At 49.6% G+C, this 25,380-nt stretch overlaps 1 protein-coding gene across 9 annotated transcripts in view; it reads left to right on the forward strand.

Moving 5' to 3' along the window:
• The window catches only part of LOC139060753 (collagen alpha chain CG42342-like), a 462,978-nt gene that overhangs the window by 361,298 nt on the left and 76,300 nt on the right, over positions 1–25,380 (forward strand). For 8 of the 9 annotated variants that reach the window (XM_070539846.1, XM_070539853.1, XM_070539840.1 and 5 more), the window contains 4 exons: positions 13–57; positions 186–221; positions 908–1,039; positions 22,721–22,801. In XM_070539846.1, coding sequence (XP_070395947.1) covers positions 13–57; positions 186–221; positions 908–1,039; positions 22,721–22,801 — 294 coding nt within the window. The remainder of the gene's footprint in view (positions 1–12; positions 58–185; positions 222–907; positions 1,040–22,720; positions 22,802–25,380) is intronic. The other variant, XM_070539848.1, reaches the window with a different exon arrangement.

Consider the following 25,380-nt stretch of genomic DNA (forward strand, 5'->3'; position numbering starts at 1 on the left):
CGCTGCTTTCAGGGTCCTCCGGGTGACGTTGGTCCCAGCGGTCCACCCGGCCTCGTGGTGAGTACGTCGTGTACCTCCAAGAGACCCTATAGGAAAACCAGAGCGCATAAAAATGCGCGCTGCACAGTAACTATGGCGCATTTTTCAATAGTCGTGGTTCCTCTTCGTGCTTCCTTGTCTTTCAGGGGCCTGTCGGCAAGGATGGACTCCCAGGACCTAAGGTGAGACCAAAATATGGAACAGTTCCGTGCAGCTCAAGCTCCTAACGTGTGTGCAGCCACCAGCGCGCTCTGTAATGTCAATAAACGTCACGTCACTGCCCTTTGACCGCATCTTACGGAGTTGCTGGTCGCACTAAGCGCCACCTTTCTTGTGAGTGATGGGCCCTTGGTCATAGGACATCTTTCAACCTTCTCAGTGAAGCATCAAGATACCGCGCACTCAATCTCGTTTCACTACTCCGGCCAATCTACACCATGGCTGGGGACATGTTAGACTCAGGCTGTCAGAGCGCGTTGATTTCCGGGTGGTAAAACAGGCAGTACAGGGTATGAATGTTCGCAAGAGCGGTGTTCTTAGAGACGGTCTGTTACAGAAGCTCTGCATTATGTTAACAGCAGGGCTTACTCATTTTTCCTTACTTGGTAAGCCTCGGGGTCATTTGCATTACTGGGGTCACCAGCTTGACCCGGCAGAGCCACATGTTCGCACAAATTGGCTTCATGCTGTCTGCACTCTTTCAGGCATGTTTGAAAGGCTCACTGTGGAACGCTTGCCTTTTCATTCCCGCATATACGTAGCTTGCTGCATCCTTAAGGCTACTCGAGTGCAGGACACCACCTCTGCTCGGCGCTGCAGCTGCGCTCGCGAGTACGCGCCTCACGCCGGCGTTCTTGACCCTCCCCAGGGCGAGAAAGGCGACAAAGGCGAACGCGGCCTTACGACGACGCTGGACGGAAACACGTTCCCGACGGGATTCATCGAAGGCCCCGCCGGACCGCCCGGACCGCCTGGTCCCGCCGGACCGCCAGGCAGGAAGGTGAGCCTGCGCACGTACTTCAGAGGCCTCTTGATCGGAACCTTTGTGAGTCGTCGTGCGGCACTCAGAAAATGCGCCGAGACAAAGATGCCAAGTCGGAAGAGCGACAGAAACAAGAAGCCGAGGCTATATTTTGAAATCAAATAAGCTCACTTTGGGGGTGCTCAACCTTTCATGCTCGGCAATGCGTATCGTAAAGAATGTGGTGCCGAATGCACGAAGCTTTTCGCTCGTAAGGGATATTTGCCATTGGCGGGCCGTCTTCGCTAACGATTTGTCCAGCATACTGATGGGCTAGAATTTACTTTCATGAAAAATTCTACCGTAAGGTGTTTTTGTGAATACGGGCCGTGATTCGTGCAGACCTCAGATCCGTTGACAACATCGCCCTAGCGTGTTGTTACTAAATGTACTGGATTGTCGTGTACTGTTCTTTTCTTTTTATTCCTGCCTAATACTGTGAACAGTAACAGTCTAGAATACGAATCAGTGGCGCTGGACTGCCAAACGCGGCGTAAGCAGCTCAAAGCTGCTAACAAGAATGTAGAAGCGCGTTGTTAACAGTTCTGAGCTCTGGGAATATATATTAGAGAGAGTGTTAGTAGTAAGGAAGATAAAAGGATAGCACAAGGATTCAACACTGCGAGCATTCTATTAGTCTGCGGAATTCCTGATGGTGGCCTGATAGTGTTTCATCAGCACAAATTGAAACGCCAGCAGAAATAACTGACCAGAACGCGTGTTCCGCATAATTACGATGGCTCCGTAGTCGTCTTCTAAACATAGAATTGTCCCAAATGTACGTTATGGAACTGGAATTAAGCTACTAATTACAAATACAGTCGAACATGGAAGCTGAACAACGCATTCGTTGTTTTCGACTTGCTCGCGTTTGAATTTACGCTGATATCAACCTCTTCTTCACGAAGAATAACGGAAGCAAAGCGTATACAGGAGAGTGGTCGAGATGATTAGCCCGTGTTGTATAATTCGGGGCACTTGGAAGATCACTGATCGAGGAAAAACCTCGGTCAGTGTAAGAGGACATGTACACTCAAAACAGCACAAAATAGCAAGGTAGAATATTCAAGATAGCGTATCAAACCACGTATTTCGTTCTGTGTCTGCTTTTCAAAACTTCTTGGAGATCGGTTAGAAAACTGAGCTGTATGAGCCGCGGCAGCGCGTTGGCTGCGACATTCTACATGCTGAGCACAATCGAGGTCGCGGGCTTACTTGCCGGCTGCGGTGTAGTTTTATTTTTTCATTTTTCTTTTTTATTAATCCTTCTCTCTCTCACCTATCGCATCCCCTTGCCCCTCCCCCAGTACAGGGTAGCCAACCGGAGATAATATCTGGTTAGCCTTTCTGACTTTCCTTTGTATCTATCTATCTATCTATCTATCTATCTATCTATCTATCTATCTATCTATCTATCTATCTATCTATCTATCTATCTATCTATCTATCTATCTATCTATCTCGGCGGCCGCATTTCCGTTTGGCGAAATCTAAAAACGCCCATTTACTTAGATTCAGGTGCACCTTAATGAACCCCAAATGGCCAAAATTATTCCAGGAGCTACCCCTACGGCGACTCTCATAGTCCCGTGCTACTTGGTGACATTAAACCGCAAGAATCAATCAATCAATCAATCAATCAATCAATCAATCAATCGATCAATCAATCAATCAATCAATCACTAACTAGCATCATAACGATTTCGATTCCACCACATTATGTGTGTTCACCAGCAGCGCATGCTGCTCGTAAACAAGTTGGGTGGATGCATTGGTGGAAACAAAGTTCAAAGAGCACAGTCTGAGCAGTGTCCAACAGAAAAGTGTAAGTCGTTGTTTATCGCCAAGTCGAATGCCGGCCGAATGTACACGCATCGGCAATAACACTATAAGGATGGCAAGAAGAGGAAGACGCGACTCGCTTTTTCTCGCACAAGTCGGCCGTGGCATGCGACGGTCCGCACATCTAGATATCCAGCGCTGCCCGCCCATCATCGCGCACCGAAAATCCCCAACGCCGGTTGTGCGGAGTGCAGTCGTGATACGAAAAGGGCAATTTATCCTTCTTAATACCCCCCGCTCTGTTTCCTCTGCTACCCGGCGTTTGAAATAAACCGAGCGCGGCGTCGGCGCTGAGAGACGGGAATCCCGCTGAGTATCGAGCCGCAATGCAGCGCTTGGGATGAGTGGGCCGCAGCGCTAGAGCGGCCGCAGCGCTAGAGCGGCCGCTACAGACACGGCCACGCCGGCATCCATCACTTTCCCGCCGCGGGACCCAGCTTCGCAGTCGCGGCCGGATAATCGGTTTACGGTGCCTCCTGGCCGCGTAATCCCGTTGCGCCCATTCCTCTCCGATCTCGCCGAGCGGCGGGTTTTACAACGGATCAGGTTACGTCCTTCCTCTAACCACTGCTGACGGCTCACTCCGGCTGGAAAGTCCCATTACGACCTGCCTTCTAGCTACAAATTTCACATCACCGTGCATCCAATGTTTTGTCGCAGCGAAAGTACGGATATCGAGGAGATCATTGTCGCTGGGAGTCGCAGTGACGGGCCAGCAAAGTGACTTCGTCGAGCGCTCTCTGTGAGATTGCTGGTGTACCGGCTTCCCCAGATTGTGACTGGCCCATTGTGACCTTCGTTTAGCGTATGTGTGCGTGCGTGTGATGCAACGCGAGCCACATGCATGTCATGCGTGATCGACTGCTCCATGGACTATATAATAAAAGATGGCACTTGAAAGCTGCCTTTCAAGTATTTTTCGAGCAAAAAAAAAAAAAAGCTAAGGAGGAATACTAAAGCCTTCAACCATGCTTTCGTTCGATTTCGCCGATCTGTAACATGGCTGCACCGGTAGAATTTTGCGTGTCGCCGTACGGCGCCTGAAAGCTGGCCAAATGTTCGGTAAAGTATGTATCTTCTACACCGTTTGCCGGTACAAGAAGGAGTAAGCTGAATGGTCTAATTAGCAACAGTGGTTAAGACAATGGTCCGAGTCCATCCCGATCAAAGCACAAGAGATGATGACAGGCCACTGTATAACATCTGCACTGAGCAGTCCTGGAACTCTGAAGCGACGGGCAACCAAAGAGTTTTCCAAGCAGCGTCGTTGTAGGGAGCTGCCGCCGCAGCGACTTGGAATAAAGAGGCACATTTTGGGGTCCGTTCTATTTCGGCACACGCTGCGGACGTATACCAATCTTCGGATGACAGTACCACATGACATCAAGAGCTGTTTCATGTGCTGATGAGAAACGGTTGATTGGTGGTAAAGAATGTTCGGTGACTACTAATCACTAATGAGGCGTTGTTCATATTCAGAAAAGAGCGAAAGAACGGGGCGTACAGAAGGGCAACTCAAGACAGTGCTATCTGTAAACAAAAAATTTTTAGTCAAGGGCAATTGCAACTTGGTTGCATAACCATATATTCAAGAAAGCAAAACTAAACTAATAAAAACAACAAAATTACTGCATTTAAATTATACTTACTTTCTCGACGAAGCGATACTGGGCTCATGCCCAGTAATTAGGAACATTGCCCTTCGGTCATCTGTCAAACTTCACCGCAATGCGCCAGCGTAACTCAATGGACAGCATTTTCAAAAAAATACATAATTTGGGAGATTGGCTCAATTTCATCGTGTTTCCGTTAGCTACGTCGAAAGGGGGAAGTTAGTAACTTTCCTTCTCCGTTATAGTGGTGTTCTGGCCTTGACGAATATACTGCTATTGCGCAGAAGGGAAGTCACGATTATGCGCCGTTGAATGCGCGTGTTATTACGGGCGAATACCCTCTCGGCGTTGCTAACTGAAAGTTGTTGAAATTCAATTGAAATATCAATTTTTAAAAATACTGCCCTTTGACTTAGGCTCGTGCTTTGCGGTGAAGTTCGACAGATTTCTGAAGGGGCAATGTACAAAATTCCTGGGAATGCGGGCTTACACAAGTTTCTGCTTGTTTTTAATATACCCTAGTATGTCTCAGTAATTTCCCGTGTGTGCCCTTTTCTTTTCTTTTTTTTTCCATTTTGTCGTTGCGCCTTTCGGAAGCCTGCCAGATTGCGAAGGCCATTAGTATAACTGCGGCAATATGAAACTGTGCGTGTCTTTCCTGCGTTCTTTTTGTTTTGTTTTTAGTTTCTTTCATTTCCGTCGCAACTGCGTATCAAAATTCACTGGCATATTTGATTTCTAGTTTATTTATGGGATTTTTGGTACGTCATCTCGTAAACATTCAGCGTGATGCAGTCAGCACACAAACACAGAGCAGGCATTGGACACACGCACAGCGCTAGGTGTGCCTCCCGTTTATCCCCGGTGTTCTTGCACTGGTTTCAATATATTGAATGCTTTTGAGATAGCACTTAACAATTATTTCTAACTGTGATTCCTTATACGTTCGCGGTAGGGGATTATTTGCTCTAAAGAATTAAAAATTGCTACGGATCTGCAAAGGAGCGCGACACTGTCGTATATTAAGCGGGGATGAGGCGCGCTGTTATTATTAACTGCTGTAATATTATATTGCCTTCATCCCCTCCGTGGAAATAAGTAAACAGCATCTTCCTTCTGTCTGAGAAAGCTCGATACAGAACGTTGCTTCCGTATTTATTTTCGGCAAGAGCTTCGTGAAACATTGCACATTCGTGTCGAGGTCATATATATGTTGCGACGTTGTTAAAGGGGTGCTTCATTGCCGCTTCAACGCAGGAGAAAGGGCACGAGCACTCGCTCTTCCACGAGGTGTACACAGAGCTTCCAGGTCCGCATATCATCGTCTTTCCGCTTCAGAAATGAGCACAGTAACGAGCCACTAGTGACACGGCTGCGTCTTCGTCTCGCGGCAGCCCAAAAGGCGTAAGTGGCAAAGCTCTAACTGATGGTTCTCGGCGGATTTAGTCGTGGCGGCCATGTTGGAGAACCCACTGGCATGCAGGAAGGAGAGTTGCGCCTTAATCCGATCCGCTTATCCCGAGCTTATCCGCAGCGGCTCTCTGTGCAATGTGGTAATGGGACTTGGCGACGTGGTGTCGGCGATGTCCCGTCACGTGCGTGCCATCTACGCGCCCCGCCACGCTGTAGTTAGGAGCATCAATCACGCGCGGCGCTCCGCGCCTCACCGAGCACGGCCGTCGTTCACCTCGAAGGTTCTCCGCGGGGTTATATAAAGAGCTCGACCACGGGCGGGAACACCGTGTCTGCCGCTGCAAATATAAACCGAAATGAGCTGCTTTTCGGTTCACTTCAGCCGCACTTAAATTTTCACTAACAGTGAGGCGTCATTTTCGACGTCTCTTCTCTTATGGAGGGGAAGGAACAGCGAATTACGAACCGGCGCTCGAACGATACCCGGAGAATAATGATTTAAAAAAGACAGAGATAGAGAAATGGGGAAACGCGGACGGGGCAGCCCACTCCGGTCGGTCACGGAGAGACGAACCTTCTTTCACGCTTCGTCTGTAAATGCAAGGTGAAGTTAATTATACTCTAATTGACAGGAACATGGGCTGGCGTTCTTTTGACCGAGACATCTACCCGAGAAGAAGCAAGAAAGGCACTCGGAGGGGGAGCCGGAGCTCTGACTCCGGTTGGAAAGGAGCACGAAGAAGGCAGTAACACGTTCGCCGCGTTTTGCAGCGTCTCGAGATACCGACATGCCGCCGTGTCGTTTCTTTCCTCTTCCTGAATGTTTCAGCGATGAAAAAGAGGGTAGACATGAAATTTACTTGAACCAGGCTCCTTCCAAATAGAGAAACGAGACAGCTGTTTTCTTCGAAGCACACTCGAGGGCACATCGTTATTGTTTTCTGCTTCGAGACCAGCTGCAGTCTCCACTGTAGCGTTTAAATTAGTTGAAAGGTTATGACTCTGACAAGATCGGGGAAGGAGGGGGGAATGTCTTTATTTTTTAAATATAGGAAGAGGTAACATAATAAAATATCCCCACATTCTCGCCATCCGATGAACCGTTTTCACGTCGAGTGATGGTGGAAATAGGGCCCGTCGCAACTAAACAGAAGAGGTAAAACAATCACACGAAAGCAGGACAGATAGCGCAGAGGGTTCAAGCACGCCAAGCAGCCGAAGAAACAGTGCGCCCTCCCAAGCCGCGCGCCGTCAGATTATACGCGAAACAGCTTATGGTGTTCGTGTGTGTTGAGCAGGCGTATCTGCCTGCGTGACTGTGCGCGCGTGAGCTCGCGCGGGGTGGGGGAGGTCGCATTTTTCGGTCCGGGCATTCCAGAGATAGCTGTCGCCCGAGCTCGAGCGGGTCCCGCCAACGACATTGGCGCGACGAGGAAAGAGAAAAATGTGGCCAGCGGCGAGCGCCGTTTCGCTTGCGTTTGTTTTGCCAGCCTTGTCTTCCTCGAGCGATGCCTCTGTCCGCGCGTCGAGTGAGGAAAGAGGCGATGCGCTTCCGCCGCCTCGGGGACGCTTTATCGCCTGATACTTTTAATTCGCGCCGCTTGGACATCGAGATGTCTTTTTTTTTTATTCGCCTCTGTTCCTTGCAACGATTTCTCGATTACAAATTGCCAAGAAGGCCGTAGATGGCAGTGATCTCGGCTGTATGCCTCTGTTGTAACGTTACACCGCCGCTTATTATTCCTCGCGTGTTACGCGGCCGCCGCCGCTCTGTGTCCTGTGAGCGACGCACGAAGGCTTAAACGACATCAGCAGGCCTTGATTATGAGGGCCCATATTGCTAAAAGGGCTCTTAGTCGCAGGTGCCCGATAACTGGTACTGGCGCTGCCGTTCTTATCTGGCAAGCGGCGTACTTAGTATCCATGGCGGAAGCCGATATAGATTTCCCTGGGTAGAGGCGAGGCACGCTGACGTGCTGCCGTGAACTTTCTGCGTATTATTTGTGCGGTTACGCTGTAGCTTCCTTCTGTCAGAAGAAATAACTCCCTGGCGCCGACTTGGGCACTAAAACGAGCTGACCGCACTATCGAACCGTTATGAAGCAATGGGTATATCTGCCAGTACGTGTCTTCTCCTTGCCTCAATTAGTTGAAGGGGCGATAAAAGAGGGACAGCTATGGGACACAAACTGACGCTGGCTCATAAATTCTATTGCAGTTAACTCTTGTGTCATCTAAAGTGGAACAGTTTGGGAAGCCAAATTTATTTATTGTTTTTTTTTCTGCATTCTAATGAACCTAAAAAGGCTCCTAAAGAAACGACTCTGTGCACCAGTGTTATCGGAATTTTACACCATGTGTACATGCTACTACAATAATAAAAAAGAAAACAAAAAGAACAGGATATGGGGCAGTTGTGCATGCCATTCCAAATTACGCACGAACGAAAATAGGCGCTTTCGTTAACTGACTGCTAAATGCGTCATCGACGTCATCATATTACGCCCTGCGCAGCGGCCTGCGGCAAGTTGTCGGCACAAAACTGCGATTCGAAGGGTGCCAATCAGCTGTGCGGTCACACGTGTCGTGCTCTTTGGCTTCTGGGCGGATGACTTGGCAGCCATCTCGCGCTAGCAGCGTAACGGGTTTTGTTGCGGGATTCTCCCTCACTTACTTAGACGGTTCGATTATATTACGCATATCTTCGGTTTGACCGGGAACGACCCCCGAACGTTTGCGTTGTATACGTCGCGCATCGCAGCGCTGCATCTAAAGCAGCATCGAGGTCCAAGAAGACATTATTGTACGCTGGTGTATGATGGAAAACAATGAGTACAGCTTCAGACGAAGCTGGCGCCGATACTTATCAAGCAGATGACAGAACGTGTTGCCATATCGCTAAGTGACATGCCAAAAATTATAAGTGCGCCAAATGTCAAGTTCATTGCCGATCCACCTTCAGAGGATTACCCAGGTATGTACAAGGAGATACAAGCTTTGAGGCAAACGTCCAAAGATAATTCATCGCACATGCATTCAGTCGAGAAGGTATGGCGTCGGCATTTCTGTCGCCGAAGGTCTGTATAGGCAATCTACTGCAGTTGCTATGAGTACACTGCGTTCATCGATGCTCAATCCGCTGCCGCAAACACGTACCAATAGTAGCACTCAGAACCCTGGTAACAAAAATATAAAGATCATTGACTCAAGCGATGGGTGTCCACTGCTGCCAACGATAAGTCAACGAGAGAGGCCACAGCCGAATCCTGCTTCAGCTTTAGATTGCGGCCAGGAACAAGACCAATAAATTGTCACCATGATAAGGCCCTATAAACACTCCCCGAGTACTACTGGTTAGCTTACACATTCCTACTGCTTGTTTTGCACTTCAAATACTGGATCTTCTGAAGGTCAGTTGGCTTGTTCGTAGGTTACGGTGTTTATTACTGGCGGTGTTAGTCCTGAATCTGCTACTAACCAAATTTGAGGAGCACCATGACTGGCGTTTTGCACTCGTTCTGTAACGGAGTCAAGGGAACGTCTATTTGGTAGAATGCCAGAGGCCCGAAATTTGGTATTTCGTACTTTTGCCTTCTCCCTCCCCCTTTTTTAAAATTTATTTCAGAACAAATTTCCTTGTTGTCGTCATTTGTGAAACAAACGTTTAGACTACCATTTGGCTATTGAGTTACGAAGCTTTAATGCGTGCTTTCTGCACGCGACTGCCGCAAGATTATCGTTTACTTCAGGGGTGAGCTCATCTATTTCCTGAATACGCTGACCCCTGCTTGAGCGTAAAATTAAACCACCCAAAATCACGCTTGTAAAGGCTGGCACGTCACCTTCGATAGGGTTTAATATAGCGAGACTAGGTACAGTTTTAGCAGTTACATCTGAGCGAGAACTGAACCATCTGTGCCCATTCCCTGGTATGGGAAAACTTAAATATGGCGTGTAGGTAAATACGTGTGATGTCCTTTGCGTCGGATAGTGAGCTTTGCTCTTCAAACAATTGAAGTCTCACATTTCTACGGGAGCTAACTTATAACAGCTGCCTCAAGGGTTCAACTTTAACCTCGCGGTTCCACAGCAACAGTATTCTGTGGTTTTCGGATAACGAATCCCATGGCATCACATTTCAACTTAAGTTAAACTCAAGCGCCTTTCTTCAACACGTCTACTGGACAGAGTTTCAATAGTTCATGGGGGAGATGTTTCAAGACTGTTAAAGACCGTCTTCGTGCGAGGCTCACAGACCTGTTCAACGATGCCGTCCGAAGCGCTATGTACGCTCTTAGAACTTTCTCAAAATTTTCTGAACTTGCAGTCTTATAGCAGCAGCTGCATGCAATTCGCCGTCGGGCAGAGAGAGAGAGGAAGGAGAGGCGGGACAGTTAAGTAAAGTTTCGCCCGGTTGGCTACCCTTCACGTGGGGAAGGGGAAGGCAGACGCACCAAGTCCGCTTACGACCTTAGGTATACATGAATCCAGCGCCGTATCGACACACATCACTCACTAAGTTGAAAACTTTCTTTGAGCCACTCGGCCCACATAAGCCTCTGTCACTATATTGGTGCGTTGTCTTCGCGAACAACGCCCAACAGTATCACCCTCTAAGTACCCGGATCTCCACCAAGGTTGCCGAGAAGTTGGCGTATCTGAGGTGTCTGCTTGAGAGTTGCCGGTCCACCACACCCGTTCGTCACGCGTGATCTGTGTGATGCATCAATGTAGCGCGATTCTCGAGTATGTTATATATCGCCTTCAGCCATCATCATCACTACCATCTTTTTCACTAAGTTTGCTTTTAAATAAATCGTTACCTGACATTTGCTCTTCGGAGGCTCGTTCCTTCTCCGAGCTCCTCCGGTGCACCCTTTGCCAGAACGAGCAGCTTCCTAAAAATTAATGTGGGCTCTGATGAGCACATGACTTGGTCGTGTTGCGGATTAAGGTGGTGTTAGGGCAAGGAATCCACCATGCCCATCGACGAGTACGTCCAGTAGTAGAAATGAAGGAAAAATGGTTTATTGGCTTAGTTACGCGCCTCCAGTTGCGGAAGCCCACTCCATGCAGGAGCAAGTTAAACGTCCGAGTTCACATCAGGACCCTCGGTCCCACTGCACGAACCCGCCTCCGAAGCCCGATGGTATGGAATATGTGGCAGGATGGGAATCCACGGTCGGCGTCGTTCTTACTGTCGCCTTCCCTAGGCAAGTCAACTAGGGAATCTGAAGACAGCCTAGCAGCAAATCACAATCGTTGAATCCGTTGCAATACCACGCCCATGCTATCGCAACGCTCTGCAGCAAACCCGCCTCCGAAGCCCGATGGTATGGAATATGCGGCAGGATGGGAATCCACGGTCGGGGTCTTTCTTCAGTAGCATTTGATGTTGGCCCCCCTCGTCATTACTTCAGGCCGTCAGGTAGTGGCAGGGGTAGTGGCCTTTTGTGGACGCGTCAGCAGTCGGTGTCCACGCGGCGTTGACGTCTGGATAGGCGCTGAAGGATGGGTGGGGGTTTGCCTCGTGGCAAACGTCTAATTAATCACTTTGTGGTGTGTGACGTACTCCAGGGTAGCGTATCGTACTGCTGCCGAGTTTTAGCAACGCCTGCCTATCGAAGCTCGACCGACGTTACTATTGGGTAGCATGGCGTTGTCGGCGGGCTGCAGGCATCCGGTAGACCATGGCGACCGGGCAAGGACGAGACGATTTCTAGTGCGAAACTTGCGCGGTTTATTGAAAGGTTGTTGAAAGATGATGAGAAGAGAACGAAGTGATCTAAAAGTACATCTCGGAGCCCCTTAAATACGCTCTTTACAATCGTTGGAGAGATCTTGCTTCCGTCGACGTCACGCGACCGGCACAGGGTCGGATTGGCGGAAAGAGGGCCCCGCCTCCGGTTATACCTCGCCTCTGGTGGTACCGAGCCTCCTGGAATTGTAGACGCTTGTCCGTCTCTTTTGCGCGTTGCTGGTTCGTGGAAGTTCTCCTGTAGAGTTTGACCGTTCGAGGAAAGGGTCCCTCTAAAATCGCACACACACACACAAAAGAGGCCTGTAAACACTGCGGGGCTTCCGCCAGACCGGCAGACACTCGAAATGGTCATGACGAATTAGGAAGTCACGCTTCATTTCGATGAGGCATGGTGGGTGAAGGGAGGTAAGAGAAAGTCCTTTCTGCACGAGGTGCGGGACGCAAACCGTAGCAGGAGAAGTCACGCCTCATTTCGACGAAGCATGGTGAAAGAAGGTCGAGTGAAAGTCCTTTCTGCACGTGGTGCTGGATGCCAACCTTAACAGAAGTCACGCCTCATTTCGACGAGGCATGGTGAGAGAAGGTCCGGTGAAATTCCTTTCTGCACGTGGTGCTGGATGCCACCTGTAGCAGGAGAAGTCATGCCTCATTTCGACGAGGCATTGTGAGAGAAGGTCCGGTGAAATTCCTTTCTGCACGTGGTGCTGGATGCCACCTGTAGCAGGAGAAGTCATGCCTCATTTCGACGAGGCATGGTGAGAGAAGGTCGGGTGAAATTCCTTTCTGCACGTGGTGCCAGACGCCAACCGTAACAGCACCTCCGGCGGGGCAGGAAGATCCCGACGCGTAGGGGCCAGGAGCCGCTGTGTGAGTGATCGGCGTTTCTGTAGAAGAATTCCCCTTAGAGGTGACGAACCCTAGCTGGTAGATTCCTGGGAGTTATCATAAGTCCTCGTGGCGCTCTTGTGACTTTTCTCCTAGGGTGCCTCGATGCGCGCGCCCCACGGAGCGGCGGAGGGGGGCGCGCGCATCGAGGCACCCTATTTTCTCCCTGGTCTGGTCCAGTGAAATTGGTCTTGCAAGCAGGTCTCGCAACTTTTCGTCTCCTGCGTGGGCAAGCAATCAACCCAGAACAGTGCCGGACCTACAACCACAATGCAGCGAGCACAAGGCCACCCTCCTCCAAGACACACCCGGCTTTAAAAAAAAAAGGAAAACCGGCTACACCTTTCCCATACCTTACGCGCGTCCTTCCTCCCTGAACACTAAAAACAGCCATTTCTTGAAAGCCTTAAGACGTGGTTATTAAAATCAGCTAATAATCGACTACACTTCGGAAAAAAACGTATGAACGGACGTAAAAATGCCACGGAAACCCGGGTGAGCATGAGGCTTTCGTTACTTCACGGGGACCGGCTCAAACCGTCTGCATTGCCGTTAAGCTTACCTTTCTTGTAGCGAATATAGAAGGCGTACAGTTGAAGAGCCAAGCTCCAGCGCAAAAGACGACCGTTTTTCGTAGACATGGACTGCAGCCATGTGAGAGTACAGTGGTCAGTCTCTATGGTGAACCTTGAACCAGCGATATAGCAAGCTAGCTTCGGCGCCGCCCATACTACACAGCCGCATTCCTTTTCTGGTGCACTGTATGCTTCCTCACGAACTGAAAGCTTTCTACCGGCGTACAGTACAGGGTGTTCGTTCTCGTCATCTCTCTTTTGACAGAGCACCACCCCCATACCCCTGTCGCTGGCATCACACTGAAGAATGAATGGCTTCGAGTAGTCGGGCACGTTCAACACTGGCTTACTCGTTAGTGCGTTTTTCAGCATACTAAAGGCATTTTCTTTTGCGTCATCCCACATTACCGTTTGTGGTTCTGTTTTTCTGAGAGCATCCGTTAAAGAACTTGCAATCTCGGAATACCGCGGGATATATCTTTGGTAATACCCCGCCAAGCCAAGGAATGACCTGATGTTCCGCTTGGTGCGTGGTTGCGGCAAGTTGCAAGTGGTCAGTTTAACCTCGGAAGGCCGACGATGACCTTGCCTTATTACATGACCTAGATAAGCCACCTCCGCGCGCCCTAATTGGCATTTGGGAGCCTAACAGTTAAGCTGGCCTCTCGTAGAGGACACAGCTTGGTTCGCAGGGGTTCCATATGGTCGGCCCATGATGAAGAAAAGATTGCTATGTCATCGAGATACGGAAGTGCAAAGTCCTCCATTCCTCGTAGCACCAAGCTGGCCTCTCGTAGAGGACACAGCTTGGTTCGCAGGGGTTCCATATGGTCGGCCCATGATGAAGAAAAGATTGCTATGTCATCGAGATACGGAAGTGCAAAGTCCTCCATTCCTCGTAGCACCGGGTGCATAAGGCTATAGAAGCAATATGGCACATTCTTCAATCCAAAGCTTAGGACTTTCGGCCGAAAAGTTCCCACCGGGGAAATAAACGCCGCAAGCCTGCTTGCCCTCTCGGTCAACGGAACCTGCCAGTACCCTCTGACTAAATCGAGCGTAGAGATGAAATTAGCACTGCTCACTTTCTCAAGCCTTTCCTCGATATGCGGTATTGGATAAGTCTGGTCCTTCGTGATTAAATTGAGACTGCGGTATTAGATACATGGTCCCGGCTCCTTTCCTGGGACCTCAACTCAGATAAGAGGCGAGGTATAATCACTCTCTCCTGGCTCGATTACACCTAGCTCTAACATCTTGTTTATTTCAGCGGTCATGACTTCACGTTGACGAGGCGAAACGCGATAAGCTTTCGAACGAACTGGGTCCGACGAGGTTAACTCGATATCGTGAACGATCGCAGTGATCCTGCCCGGTGTGCCTGAAAATACGTCTTTAAATTCAAACACGCGTTCCCTCAGTTCGGCCCTCTGATTGGGATTCAGCTCCGCCTGTTCTACTAGCTTGTCAATGGTCTCGCGAATGTGTTTTGCCTCCGTCACTGCTGTTAACTCCGGAAAGTCGACAGGCATCTCCTCAGGTTGATTAAGAGACATGTTCACAATGGCCTCCCTCTGCCGGTAGGGTTTAAGTAGGTTGCTATGGTACACTTGGTGGTGTCCTTCGTTTTCCCGGTACCGGGATTACGTAGTTTGTTTCAGATAATTTCTGAATTATGTCAATCTGTCCTTCCCATTGGACCTCTAGTTTGTTTTTCAACGAGGTTTTCAGGATCATTACCTTTTCCCCAACTTCAAAGCGTCGCGCGCGAGCCGTCCTGTCATAGTAATGCTTAGCATTGCTTTGTGCTTTACGCATTTCCTTCCCTGCTAATTCTTGAGAAGTGTGCAGATGGTCCAACAGCTCTAGCACGTATGCCACAACCGAAGGATCCTCTGCCCGGCCTTTCCAGGCTTCTAGAATAATGCGAAGAGGTGAGCGAAGGCAGCGTCCGTAAACGAGCAAGGTGAAAAACCTGTTGATTCGTGCGGTGCAGTTGGAAGCGCGAACATCGCTGCAGGCAAGCAACTCTCACAATCGGCTTTGTGCTCATAACAAAGAGCTCGCAAAAGCCGTTTCATGACTGAGTGGACTTTCTCTACCGCGTTTGACTGCGGGTGGTACACCGAGCTATGAATGATTTTTCTTTCTAGACCTTTCCAGAAACGTTGAAGTCAGTGCGCTCGTAAAGACGGATCCTTGATCTGACTAGATTTCTGCGGGAAACCCTACTCGCGCGAAGATAGACAAAAGCGCGTTGACGATCTCCACCGAGCTGAGTTCTTTGAGAAGCACTGCCTCGGGAAATTTCGTTGCGGGGCATCGTGCAGTAAGAATATGTCGATAGCCAGACTGCGTTGCGGGAAGTGGTCCCACTGTGTCTATTATGAGCCTGCGAAATGGCTCCGTTATAATGGGAACAAGTCTCATTGGCGCTTTAGCCTTATCTCCGGGCTTGCCTATGCGTAGACAGGTGTCGCAGCTTATTACAAATGCTTCTACTTTTCGAAAGCAGCCGGGCCAGTGAAATTCCTGCAATAAGCGGTCCTTTGTTTTACGAATTCCCAGATGGCCTGTCCAAAAGCCCCCGTGAACCAGGTGCAGGAGCTGCTCACGATAGGGATGCGGCACCACTAGTTGGTCGAATTGCACTCCCTTTCGACTGGCGTACTTCCTATAGAGTACGCCTGCCCTCTTGAGGAACTTTACGTTCTGTATGGCCACACCTTCTTTAGCGTCTGGCCTTAGGTTACGCAGGATGGAATCTTTTTCCTGCTCAGAAATCAATGTGGCAGGGCTTAAATTCAATAACTTTTGTCTGCATTCTGTCTCGCGAGACATTTCAGGCTCCGCTGCTTTCCTGACCTTTTCATTAGCTGGCGTACTTTCCGTATCATCCCCTATAGGGCTGTCCTGTTCGGTACTGGTTGACGAATCCTCCGTCAATTAAACCTGTTTCCTCCACCACTGGACACTCATACACTGCCTTGGCCGCGAGCTCCCTTGCCTTGGAGCGAGTTAAGGCTTGCACTATCCCTTCACTAAACCCGATCCCCCTGCGTCGCAGCAAATCCTCAGATTTGTTAGAAAACAAATATGGATACTCAGGCGGGAGATCTGCCGAGACGGCAGCTTCAGTGTCCAGTACTCCAAAAGGGCCTTCGATACAAATCTTGGCCACAGGGAAACAAACACTGGAGGTTTCCACGGCTTGTCTTATCCAAGAGAAGGTCGGGTGAAATTCCTTTCTGCACGTGGTGCCAGACGCCAACCGTAACAGGCGTTGAGACCTAACAGTAGGCATAGAACACTGGGCTCGCTATAGAGAGATCCAAACTTCGGTTGCTGTTTCGGCCAGCACTTCTCCATTTGCTTTAAGTTGATTCTTTGGTGCCCTGTGAACGTCAGTATATCAGTAAAAGCGCGATAATGGCGAGACTCTGTGAAGCTTGGCTCGTGTTGACGCAACATACGAGCGCTTCATGCGTAATCTGATAGGCTTGATTTTGCATCCCAATGAGCGTTTCGTTCGCGACAGATGATCACAGGTAGAAACATTCAATCGTTACGTGGTCAAGCGTTAAGGGCGAAGGGTGTTCTGAAAGAAGAGTGGGTAACTAAACTAACTCAAAAAGAAATGGACGAAATCGCAGATCTTAACAGAATGTTACAGCCCACCAATAAACCACCATTTACCACTGCCGTCACAGCCAGGTGGCAGATGCGCGTATAGGGTTGCTGTATGACGCTGTATCCACACATCGTGGATTGTTTGCGCGTTTGCGTTGTCTATGGGCACACATGCGCAAGGAAACGAAATAAATGCGCGAGCGCGCCCACACGTCTCGCTTTCCAGCACTCCGACGCCTTGTCGGCACACTACACAGCGCAATATATTGGATAGCTGCTGGCCCCACGCGTGGAATCTCAGTTGCCCGGAGGATGCCATACTCAAGCCGATTTGGATTCCATCTCGGCGGAACATTTCCACGCCGGCCACGAAAAACAAAGACAGAAGAAAGAGCGAAGGAAACAGTAATCCCGCGTATGGGGCAGGGGCGTTATCGTCGTCCTCGGACGCTGCATCACCGAAAGCCCGGGGAATGGCATTTCCCCCCTTTTCGCGGCTTTCGTGTTGTTTTAGCGCGGAGAGGGAGACGACTACAAAAGAGGGCACGCCGCTCGCGGCCAACTGAGAGGCTCGAGCCATTCTTCGCGGATTTGGCGCTTCGAAAGCGCAGAAGAGGGCGCGGTGAGAAACAAAGAAGGCAGCGTTTTCGTATTCCAAGCTTGCGCGCGTTTCGAGCGCGCGTCTTCTTGTAGGGGAAACCGCGAGTAGAAGTTGTGGCGCCCCTTGGATAGGCGGACGCGGCTTTCTGCCTTTCTATATTCCTTCCTCCACTCCCCACCCCCTACGCGCCGCCCCCTTTCTTTGAGGCGACGTGTCGGTTGCGGCATGGGTTCGGCTGCCCAGCATAAACGAGTCTTGGGGACGGACACTCGCCTGCAGCCGCCGTTCTTCGAGGGCCGTATATAAGAGGCTTAACGCAGAGGCAGTCAAACTCTGGCCCCGATGCACAATAAAAAAGAACAAAAAGAAACAAATGGAAAAGAAATAGCGCGAGGATGAGAGAATTCCTTGTTGAGGGGCCTTCACACGGCACCCCGGCATTCTTTTGTCTTCCACTCTCTCATGCAGTTCTCCTACGCTTGCTGCTTACACTAATTGCTTTTTTTTAAAGCTCGCTTTTTCTTCTTTTCTTTTTTTCATCTTTCCGTCAAGCACGCGACTGATCATGCTCTACGGTAGCCCTCTTGGTAACCACTGAAAGTGAAGTTGACACTGTCCTCTGAAGCTCACTTCAGTCATCTCAAAAGCGCTGTCATTGTCTGAAGTCTGGCTGACCGTGCGCGGTATCCGCGTGATATTCCTGTGTGATGCTCGTATCTGCAAAGAGGCAGTGGCAAAAGCGTGGGCAAAACCCCACCATTTTTGTCCCCTCTCGACATCATTTGTTCCACGTTCATTTCGGGGCTTTTAGGATAGTTTCGTGCGCAAGCGACGAGAAAGCTCGACTTTCCGTATGATGATAAATAAATCAGACGTTCAAACGACAGTGGTTGTTTCATTCGGAATGCATATGGTACTGTTGGCACGCGTCGGCTGTCAACACGGCATGCAGCTGACGAGCAAATTTACTTGTCTCAGGTGGGACTTATAACTTGGCTACTTGAACGGCAGCACATGTGCACATGCTGCACGGTGCCGCGTGAGGGGTACGCGGCAAGAGCCGCAACCTCGGCATACACGAGAGAAACGAAAACGAGTCCCAGTAGCGACAAGCCTGTGTACGAAATTGTTGATATGTCTGTGAATACTCTGTCACATTTTGCCTTGTATCGGTCTCCTGGTCCGTATTCACAAAAGGCGTTTACGCTAGAATTTTTCGTAAGAGAACATTTCAGACAACCCTGATGCTGGACATACTACTAACGAAAAAGGCCGGCCAATGACAAATAGCACTTACGAACGAAAGGCTTTGCGAATAAAGAGAATTGAATTGAAAAGCTAAGTGAGGGCTTCAGGCTATTCCGTGCCGTTTCAGTCTTGCTCACTTTGTGAAAAAGGGCCGAGGGACCATTGCAATTGAAGTAATTGAGAAAGCAGCTGGCAAAAGCTCGGAAACGGTATTAATGTGTTTTGTGTACTTCTTCTTTCTTTGTTTGTCTCGCTACCGTTGTAGTGTTCGTGCTATAGAGAGTTAAATAAAGCGAAATGGAAATGAAATTTTCCGCTTCAACTTTGCTTGCACAACCTGAGTTTAAAATCATGGTATAACCATGATTTTAAACGTAATCTGAAGAGCTAAGTAGCCTGTTACTTTTAGTCCACATGAAACATGCGTTGCCGAGCTCCTCAAACGGCCTTTTTGTCTCTCGTCTTCAAAAGCGTAATTACTATCTGTTTCTGTCGCTCTCTCGACGATGTTCAAGCGTAAATTCATTGAAACGTGTTCAGCAAGGTGTATCGCGTTTCACCTCCGGTGCAGTGAAGAAATCCCAGGTCGGCGCTGACAGAAGTGGTACAAAGAAAACAGTACAGGACTTTGTGCACGGCATGAATATATTATGCGCTTGAAATATTGATGCATAATAACTTCTGAGTGTGTTCTGAAAACGACTATAGGTTGCGACGTTCTAAGTAGGCTATACCCCTTTTACAGTCAGCGCGGCTTGAATCATGCGGAATCAGCACGATATGGACAGATGTGTACCAGAAAAAAAAGAAAAGAAGGAAGAAAAAAAGTGAGATGGTGGGAGAAGGGATGAACTTGCAGCTTCGAAAAATAAAATAAACACACATATGGCATGTACGGTACGTTATTTCCGTTTCACCGCGCACTCCTACCGCGGCCCCACCAAGATGCACTTTGGCTGAGACCGTGGGTCAGTATAATGTTCTCACCATAATTTAACTACTGCATTGGCGAGGTCAAAGCCTTGTCCTGTAAAGTTCCGCCTCCGGTGCATACAGCTCTAGCTCGTGCTAGTGTTGAGCGCAAGTGGGACCACAACTAAACAGAATACGCCTCGCTAGAATTTAGCCGCACATATAACCGAAAGTAATTTTTATAAAAATTTAGTCATACACAGCTTGCGCGCTCAATCTTGAGCAGGCAACCTGCTGCAGTAAACTTGTTAGCAGAGTTAGGACGCGTCGGAAGCATCCATGGTCATATTTTGCGGCCACTTCTTTAAAGGACCCCTCACCAGGTCTGGCCATTTTGAGCTGACAAGCGCAGAGCATACAATGCGTGACAACGATCGTGTCTGCAAAGTATTACATCGCTACGCGCCGCGAAAAGATGTGAAATTTCAAACCGAACGCCGTCTGCCCTTCTCCTCTCGGCCGCCGCGCTCCAGGCCGCAGGATGACATACACCTCCTAGTGCGCCTACGTACACGTGTTCGCGCGAGGACATCGCTCGTGGTGACACGTGACTTCGAGAATTATTCAAGCCAACATCTGTTATTTGTGTAATATGTTTCTAGAATATACGAATTAAAGCTTAGAGAAATAAAACACACCAACCGAATGTCTGCATGTTCTTGGTTTACTTCGCACCGCAGCAAGACAGATGTACTTTCGTTTCGTCTGCTTCTTCCCACATCGTGCAGTCGCGCGCGCAGACACCGAAACTATGTCATTTTGTACCGTGTTCCAGGGTTCATGCTCTGTGATCCGCTCGTGTCTGCCTCAGTATTCGTGTAGCACAGACTTATACCACTAGTCAGGTGTCCTCGTGCACAGCGCGCCAAATCGTGTGTTGCGCGAAACGAGACAATCACAACAGCGAAAGTGCGCCGCGCTGAAAAAAAAAGAAAAAAAAAGAAAAAGCGAGGAGAGAAAAAGAAAGTTAAGGTGGGGCCCGGGATGTATGCGTCACGCGGTCCTCGAGGTCCGGCATGGGAGAACGCAGGGAAGGAATTTCGCTTGCGGAGTCTAGACGGGGCAAGTGCAGAGAGCGTCTATCTTTGCGGTGAAGCTCGTCTCCTGAAATCATGGGTTCGTAACACTGAAATATTTGTATCTCGGCTATTAATGAGCCCATTTGAAAAAATTTTGCGGCAGAACGCTCCTTAGAGGAAACGTAACAAGTTGCAGCGTATAACAAAACTTTTCTATGGGGCCTGGTGAGGGGCCCATTAAGACTCATGTCCGCAAAATACAACGTCGTCTCCTTCTGCCTTACCATGAGTGACAAAAAGTAAAAAATGAAAGAAAGAAAATATGTTGCTGCAAGAACAGTTGTGTCTACGGTGTGAATGGCTTGTAAGCGCGTAATTACTGGTGGGTTAAGCATCGTCTTAAGGCGAACTACGAACTCTGTCCGCTGCTTGACGCTATCGAAGAGACATTAAACTTTGAGTTGTTATTTTAGCGAGGTTATAAACAGTATAAAGCCACAAAGTTCTGACATCAAACTTGTTAGCTGTCTGGATGTCTGCCATCTCAGTGTACCGTGGTAAGGCATACGTGAATATGTTTAAGGCACCGGCCGTCAGCCAGATGCGAGACATCGAAGTGCTTCAGTATGTTTCGTGTTCTTGTGCTTACGTCCGTATTCACAAACTAAAACGACTAACAAAAATCTAACTCGCTGTCACTTTGCGCATGTGTTCGTACTTTGCATGACCGGAGCGCAAGCATACAAAGCAAGGAGAACAATGCCGACAGCGTTCTAACACTGGAAAAGACGAAGACGAAAATGAACGCATGCGACAGACGGGCGCCCGTCTGTCGTGTGCGTTTTCTTTCTTTTTTTCTTGTCTTTATCGTGCTTTGCGCTGTTAGAAAGCTGTCAGCGAGATGAACGAACTCGCACTGATTACGGTATTGAAAAGAATGTGTTATATACCTGAAAAACATCCTTGTGAGCTTATTTGTCCTTCGAATCTCGTGTAGTTCCTGTGGTGAGAATGTTTGGCGGCGTCGTTCCTGCTGAAGAAGTACTATAGCTTCTTCAAGGAGACGTAAAAATGCTCACGTATGCTAAATCATGTAGGCGTTGTCTTCTTAAAGGTTGGCAATATCGCTCGCTCACTGCTGAAAAGCGCACCAGTGCACCGACTTCAGCATCCAGCTACCTTAATATAAAGAATACTTAAACAACCGAAACGCTGCTCGAGTTGCACTGACAATTAAGAGTACTTGTTCACTTTTCCGAAGCATAAGCGCAATGCATGTCATCTTATGTCTTTATATTTTTCAGTTGTGTTTTTTTTTATCTTGACGGCTTAGATAATTTCATTTTGCTATATCGAAAGTTATAGGATAACAAAAAGATATCTTTTTTTTCTGAAACTCGAGTAACTTACGAAATGCGTGACAGCAGAAAGAAGTTGGTCGTTTGTCTCATGTTTTGCTATGCGCTTTATAAGTTAAAAAAAAAACATGTAAGAAAATAAAAAAGCAGTTAAGCAAGCTTGCGGTACTACTGGAGGCCGAAAATCATTCAAAGATACTCTCTTTTGAGTATGTATCGCTAGCTTTTGGGAAGGCTAGTGCTATAAGTTAAGAAAACAAGAAAGCTAAACATGAATAATTGAGGATTTTCTTCAGTACGATGCCGTCGTCGCACAGAAGATAAAACGTTCTTTTGTGCGACAACAATATGGTATCATATACGATCTAAAGCGCATTTCTTTTTTAGAGACAGTGCAGCAGGTTACAGTGTCACTCGATTCGCCCGTAAGCCATAACAGGCACCTGTGCTGTAGCAGTAGCTCAACCAGAAATGGTAGCTCAAATCCGCAGTTCGCACAGGCTGCACGTCGAAACTTAACGCTGCCTACTACGCAGCTCACTATTTCTGATTCTATGCTAGCGGTTGTGGAGCTGTCGGCCAGCTGCCGGTGCGCTTGTCACAGTGCATGTGCGACTGTCATAGTCGTCCGCATGCGGCCGTATCTGTCTGTGAGCAGAAAAAGGAGGAAGAGAAAACAAGGTGGTTGAGGGAGGGGGGTTGCGGTCGGCGCCGACACCGGTGTCCATGCCACGCGCTTCCAGGGGGACGTCGGCATCCCGGGACCACCGGGCGAGGACGGCGCCAAGGGTGACAAGGGAGAGCGGGGCCGCAGGGGAAAGAAGGTACGTGGCCCGCCACCACCGTGCGGGCCTCCAACCACGCAGGAGGCGCCGCCCGTTGCGCCGGTTGGGCTGTACAGCAGCTGTACCGCATTGGCACACCACCGAAGTGAGCAGAGTCTCGTTGGCACACGCAGCAGGGCAGCAGCGACTTGCGACTCGAGTAACTCAGCGCCAGATGCACTGGCCTGGCCCGCTTTTGAGCAATCGCGCGCACGCGGCCGTAAGAGCCACGCCTGTAGCTACGCTCTGACGTTAATGTGCGCCCACTTGCATCGGCAGAAGCCACCCAGCCCGGCGCATTTGTGCTCGCTGGTTTGATTAGTTCCACGAGGTGCCATGCAGTGAGCCGTGCGATGCGCCCTTCTAAATTTTGTTCAAACACAGTCTGCACTCCTCAGAGCACTGACGGCGCTGTACAGCTTCACCGACGCAGCGGCAGCACGCGCGCCCACGCGCGTTCTTCTCGAGACTATGCGTGCGTGTGTGTGGCTGTGTGCGTGAGAACGCTTGCTCTCTTCGTTAGCGTGAGTGGTACCAGTATACCATTCTGCCGCCTGACCTCCCGAGGTTTGTGGTTTTCGGTCCCGCATGTTGCACTCCGGTCCTTTCTGCCAAGCATCCTTTATCGTTTCGCTTGACGCCCTTTTCTTTGCCGCCCATTTGAGCACTTCGTCGCGCTTTCAGGGTGGATCGCATATTCTGAGAAAAGCAAAAAAAAAAGTAAACAGTGAAAAGATTTGTTGTTCATTCACATAAGAACGCCCAGGTACCCTATTGTGGGCAGGGGGTGGGGGGGCGGAGCAGCTACACGCACGCTGCTCAGTCGTGCTCTTCGCGGCCAAATTTCGAGCCCGGAGGACGTCTCCGATATGACCGGCAAGCCCCGAAAAGCGCGTCCAAGTGCGCCGCCTGCCGGCTTCGCATGCGCAGGAGAGCTGCGAGCCCGCCTTTATCGCCTGCTTGGTGTTTTCTCCAACGCTTTGCGCGGGCCGCTGCTGCGTCCCGCCCCGTGTGCTCCCCTTGTGCGTGTGTGTGTGTGTCGTCGACCCCGCCCTCCCCAGACCTTCCCCCGACACATTTTTTTGTTTCTGGGCTGACCAAATACTGACACCACAAAACAATTTCACCATCACCCGCAAACGTGCTCCCATCATCAACGAGGCTGCCCCGCCAGTCTCTTTCCAGGTGGGTTCAGTGACCAGTGTCCGTCCGCCTGCTCTGCACGCTCCCGTGCAGGTTGGCTCTCCTTTCTTCGGGAGAGCTTGAAGGAGCACTCTCGCGCAGGCGGTTTCAGGAGGCACGGCAACGCATTCCCGTTTCTCCCTTTATTTACTGCTTCCCTGAAGAGCGCACAAATCGAGCTGCCCTGACGCCGGCACTGCGCCCGTGCGAAGACACATGTCTCGCGCACCGGCGAGGCGGCTGGCGCGAGGGCCGGCAGAGACGTCGTGTTGCCATCGAATCATGGGCGAAGTCTCGGCGAACGCGCTCTCGCGCCAGATCGCACTCACAGCTCGTCGAGGTCACAACGCACGGCGGCCTGCCTGCGGACGTGAAGGCCTCCCCCTTTTCCAGGACCCCTGCGTGCCCAAAGACACGCGCTCTCCGATGCTGGGCGAATGATCAGTTAGGTTCGATTCGGCCAACTGATGAGCCCGTGTGCGAGATCGTGACGTGAACCGCGATAGATGGAGAGATAACGAGTTAAATACGAGGTAGAGGAGAGACAGGCACTAGTTAAGCGAGAGAGATTGCAGAATTGTCTTTTTTCAATGCCCGAACGAGTCACCGGATTTCACGTTGCCCCGAAAGAACGGATGTCGCCTCCCTGAAACCACTGGCGCCATTGAGAGCGAACACCTTCCACCCGCCGCGTTCTTAACGAAACAGAGCGTCCAGTTTTGAGGTAAGTTGCACTTTTCACTCTGGTCGCTCTTCTTTCTCTTTATTCTAAAGTGAAGACAAAAAAACAAGGGCCTGAGTTTTCTATCCCCCCTTGATTCTTGTTTTCCGTATACAGTTTCCGTTGCACTTCCTCCGCCTACATTGCGTTTACGTTTGGGTTGCCCCTTGTGTCGCTGTGCCGCACACTCATGTAACCCTGCCGTCGATTGAAACCCTGCTCTCTTTTATTTACTTATTTTACGCGACGCGGGCGTCGCACGCAGCCCGTCCTCGCTAATTACGTTAACCCTCTACCACTACTAACTCCACCGCCACGTTCCAGCGTGAACTGCTAACGGAAGGCGAGCTTAAACAGTGCTCAGTTTGCGTTGCAGCGTGCCTTTTTTCTTCTTCTTCTTCCTTTTGGCAAAAGTTTTCTTTTTTTTCTTTTTGTGCTTAGTTTTTGTGGAAAGGCAATTTTACAATTTGGAAGCAGTCGTTCACTTTCACGTGTTCTGTACATAACCAGTCATCCTTAATCTGTCCGCAGAAAAGCGCCAAAAATGTTGGCATTCACATATGCCAGTCAGTTTCATACAATAAATTTGTCTTCGTAATCACATTTCGCAACACTGAAGACTGTGCGAATCTGTCATTGCCCATCGTCATCGCTCTTAGCTACTGCGGTTGAGCTT

This window comes from Dermacentor albipictus, chromosome 1 (assembly GCF_038994185.2).
Source record: "Dermacentor albipictus isolate Rhodes 1998 colony chromosome 1, USDA_Dalb.pri_finalv2, whole genome shotgun sequence".
Lineage (NCBI taxonomy): Eukaryota > Metazoa > Arthropoda > Arachnida > Ixodida > Ixodidae > Dermacentor > Dermacentor albipictus.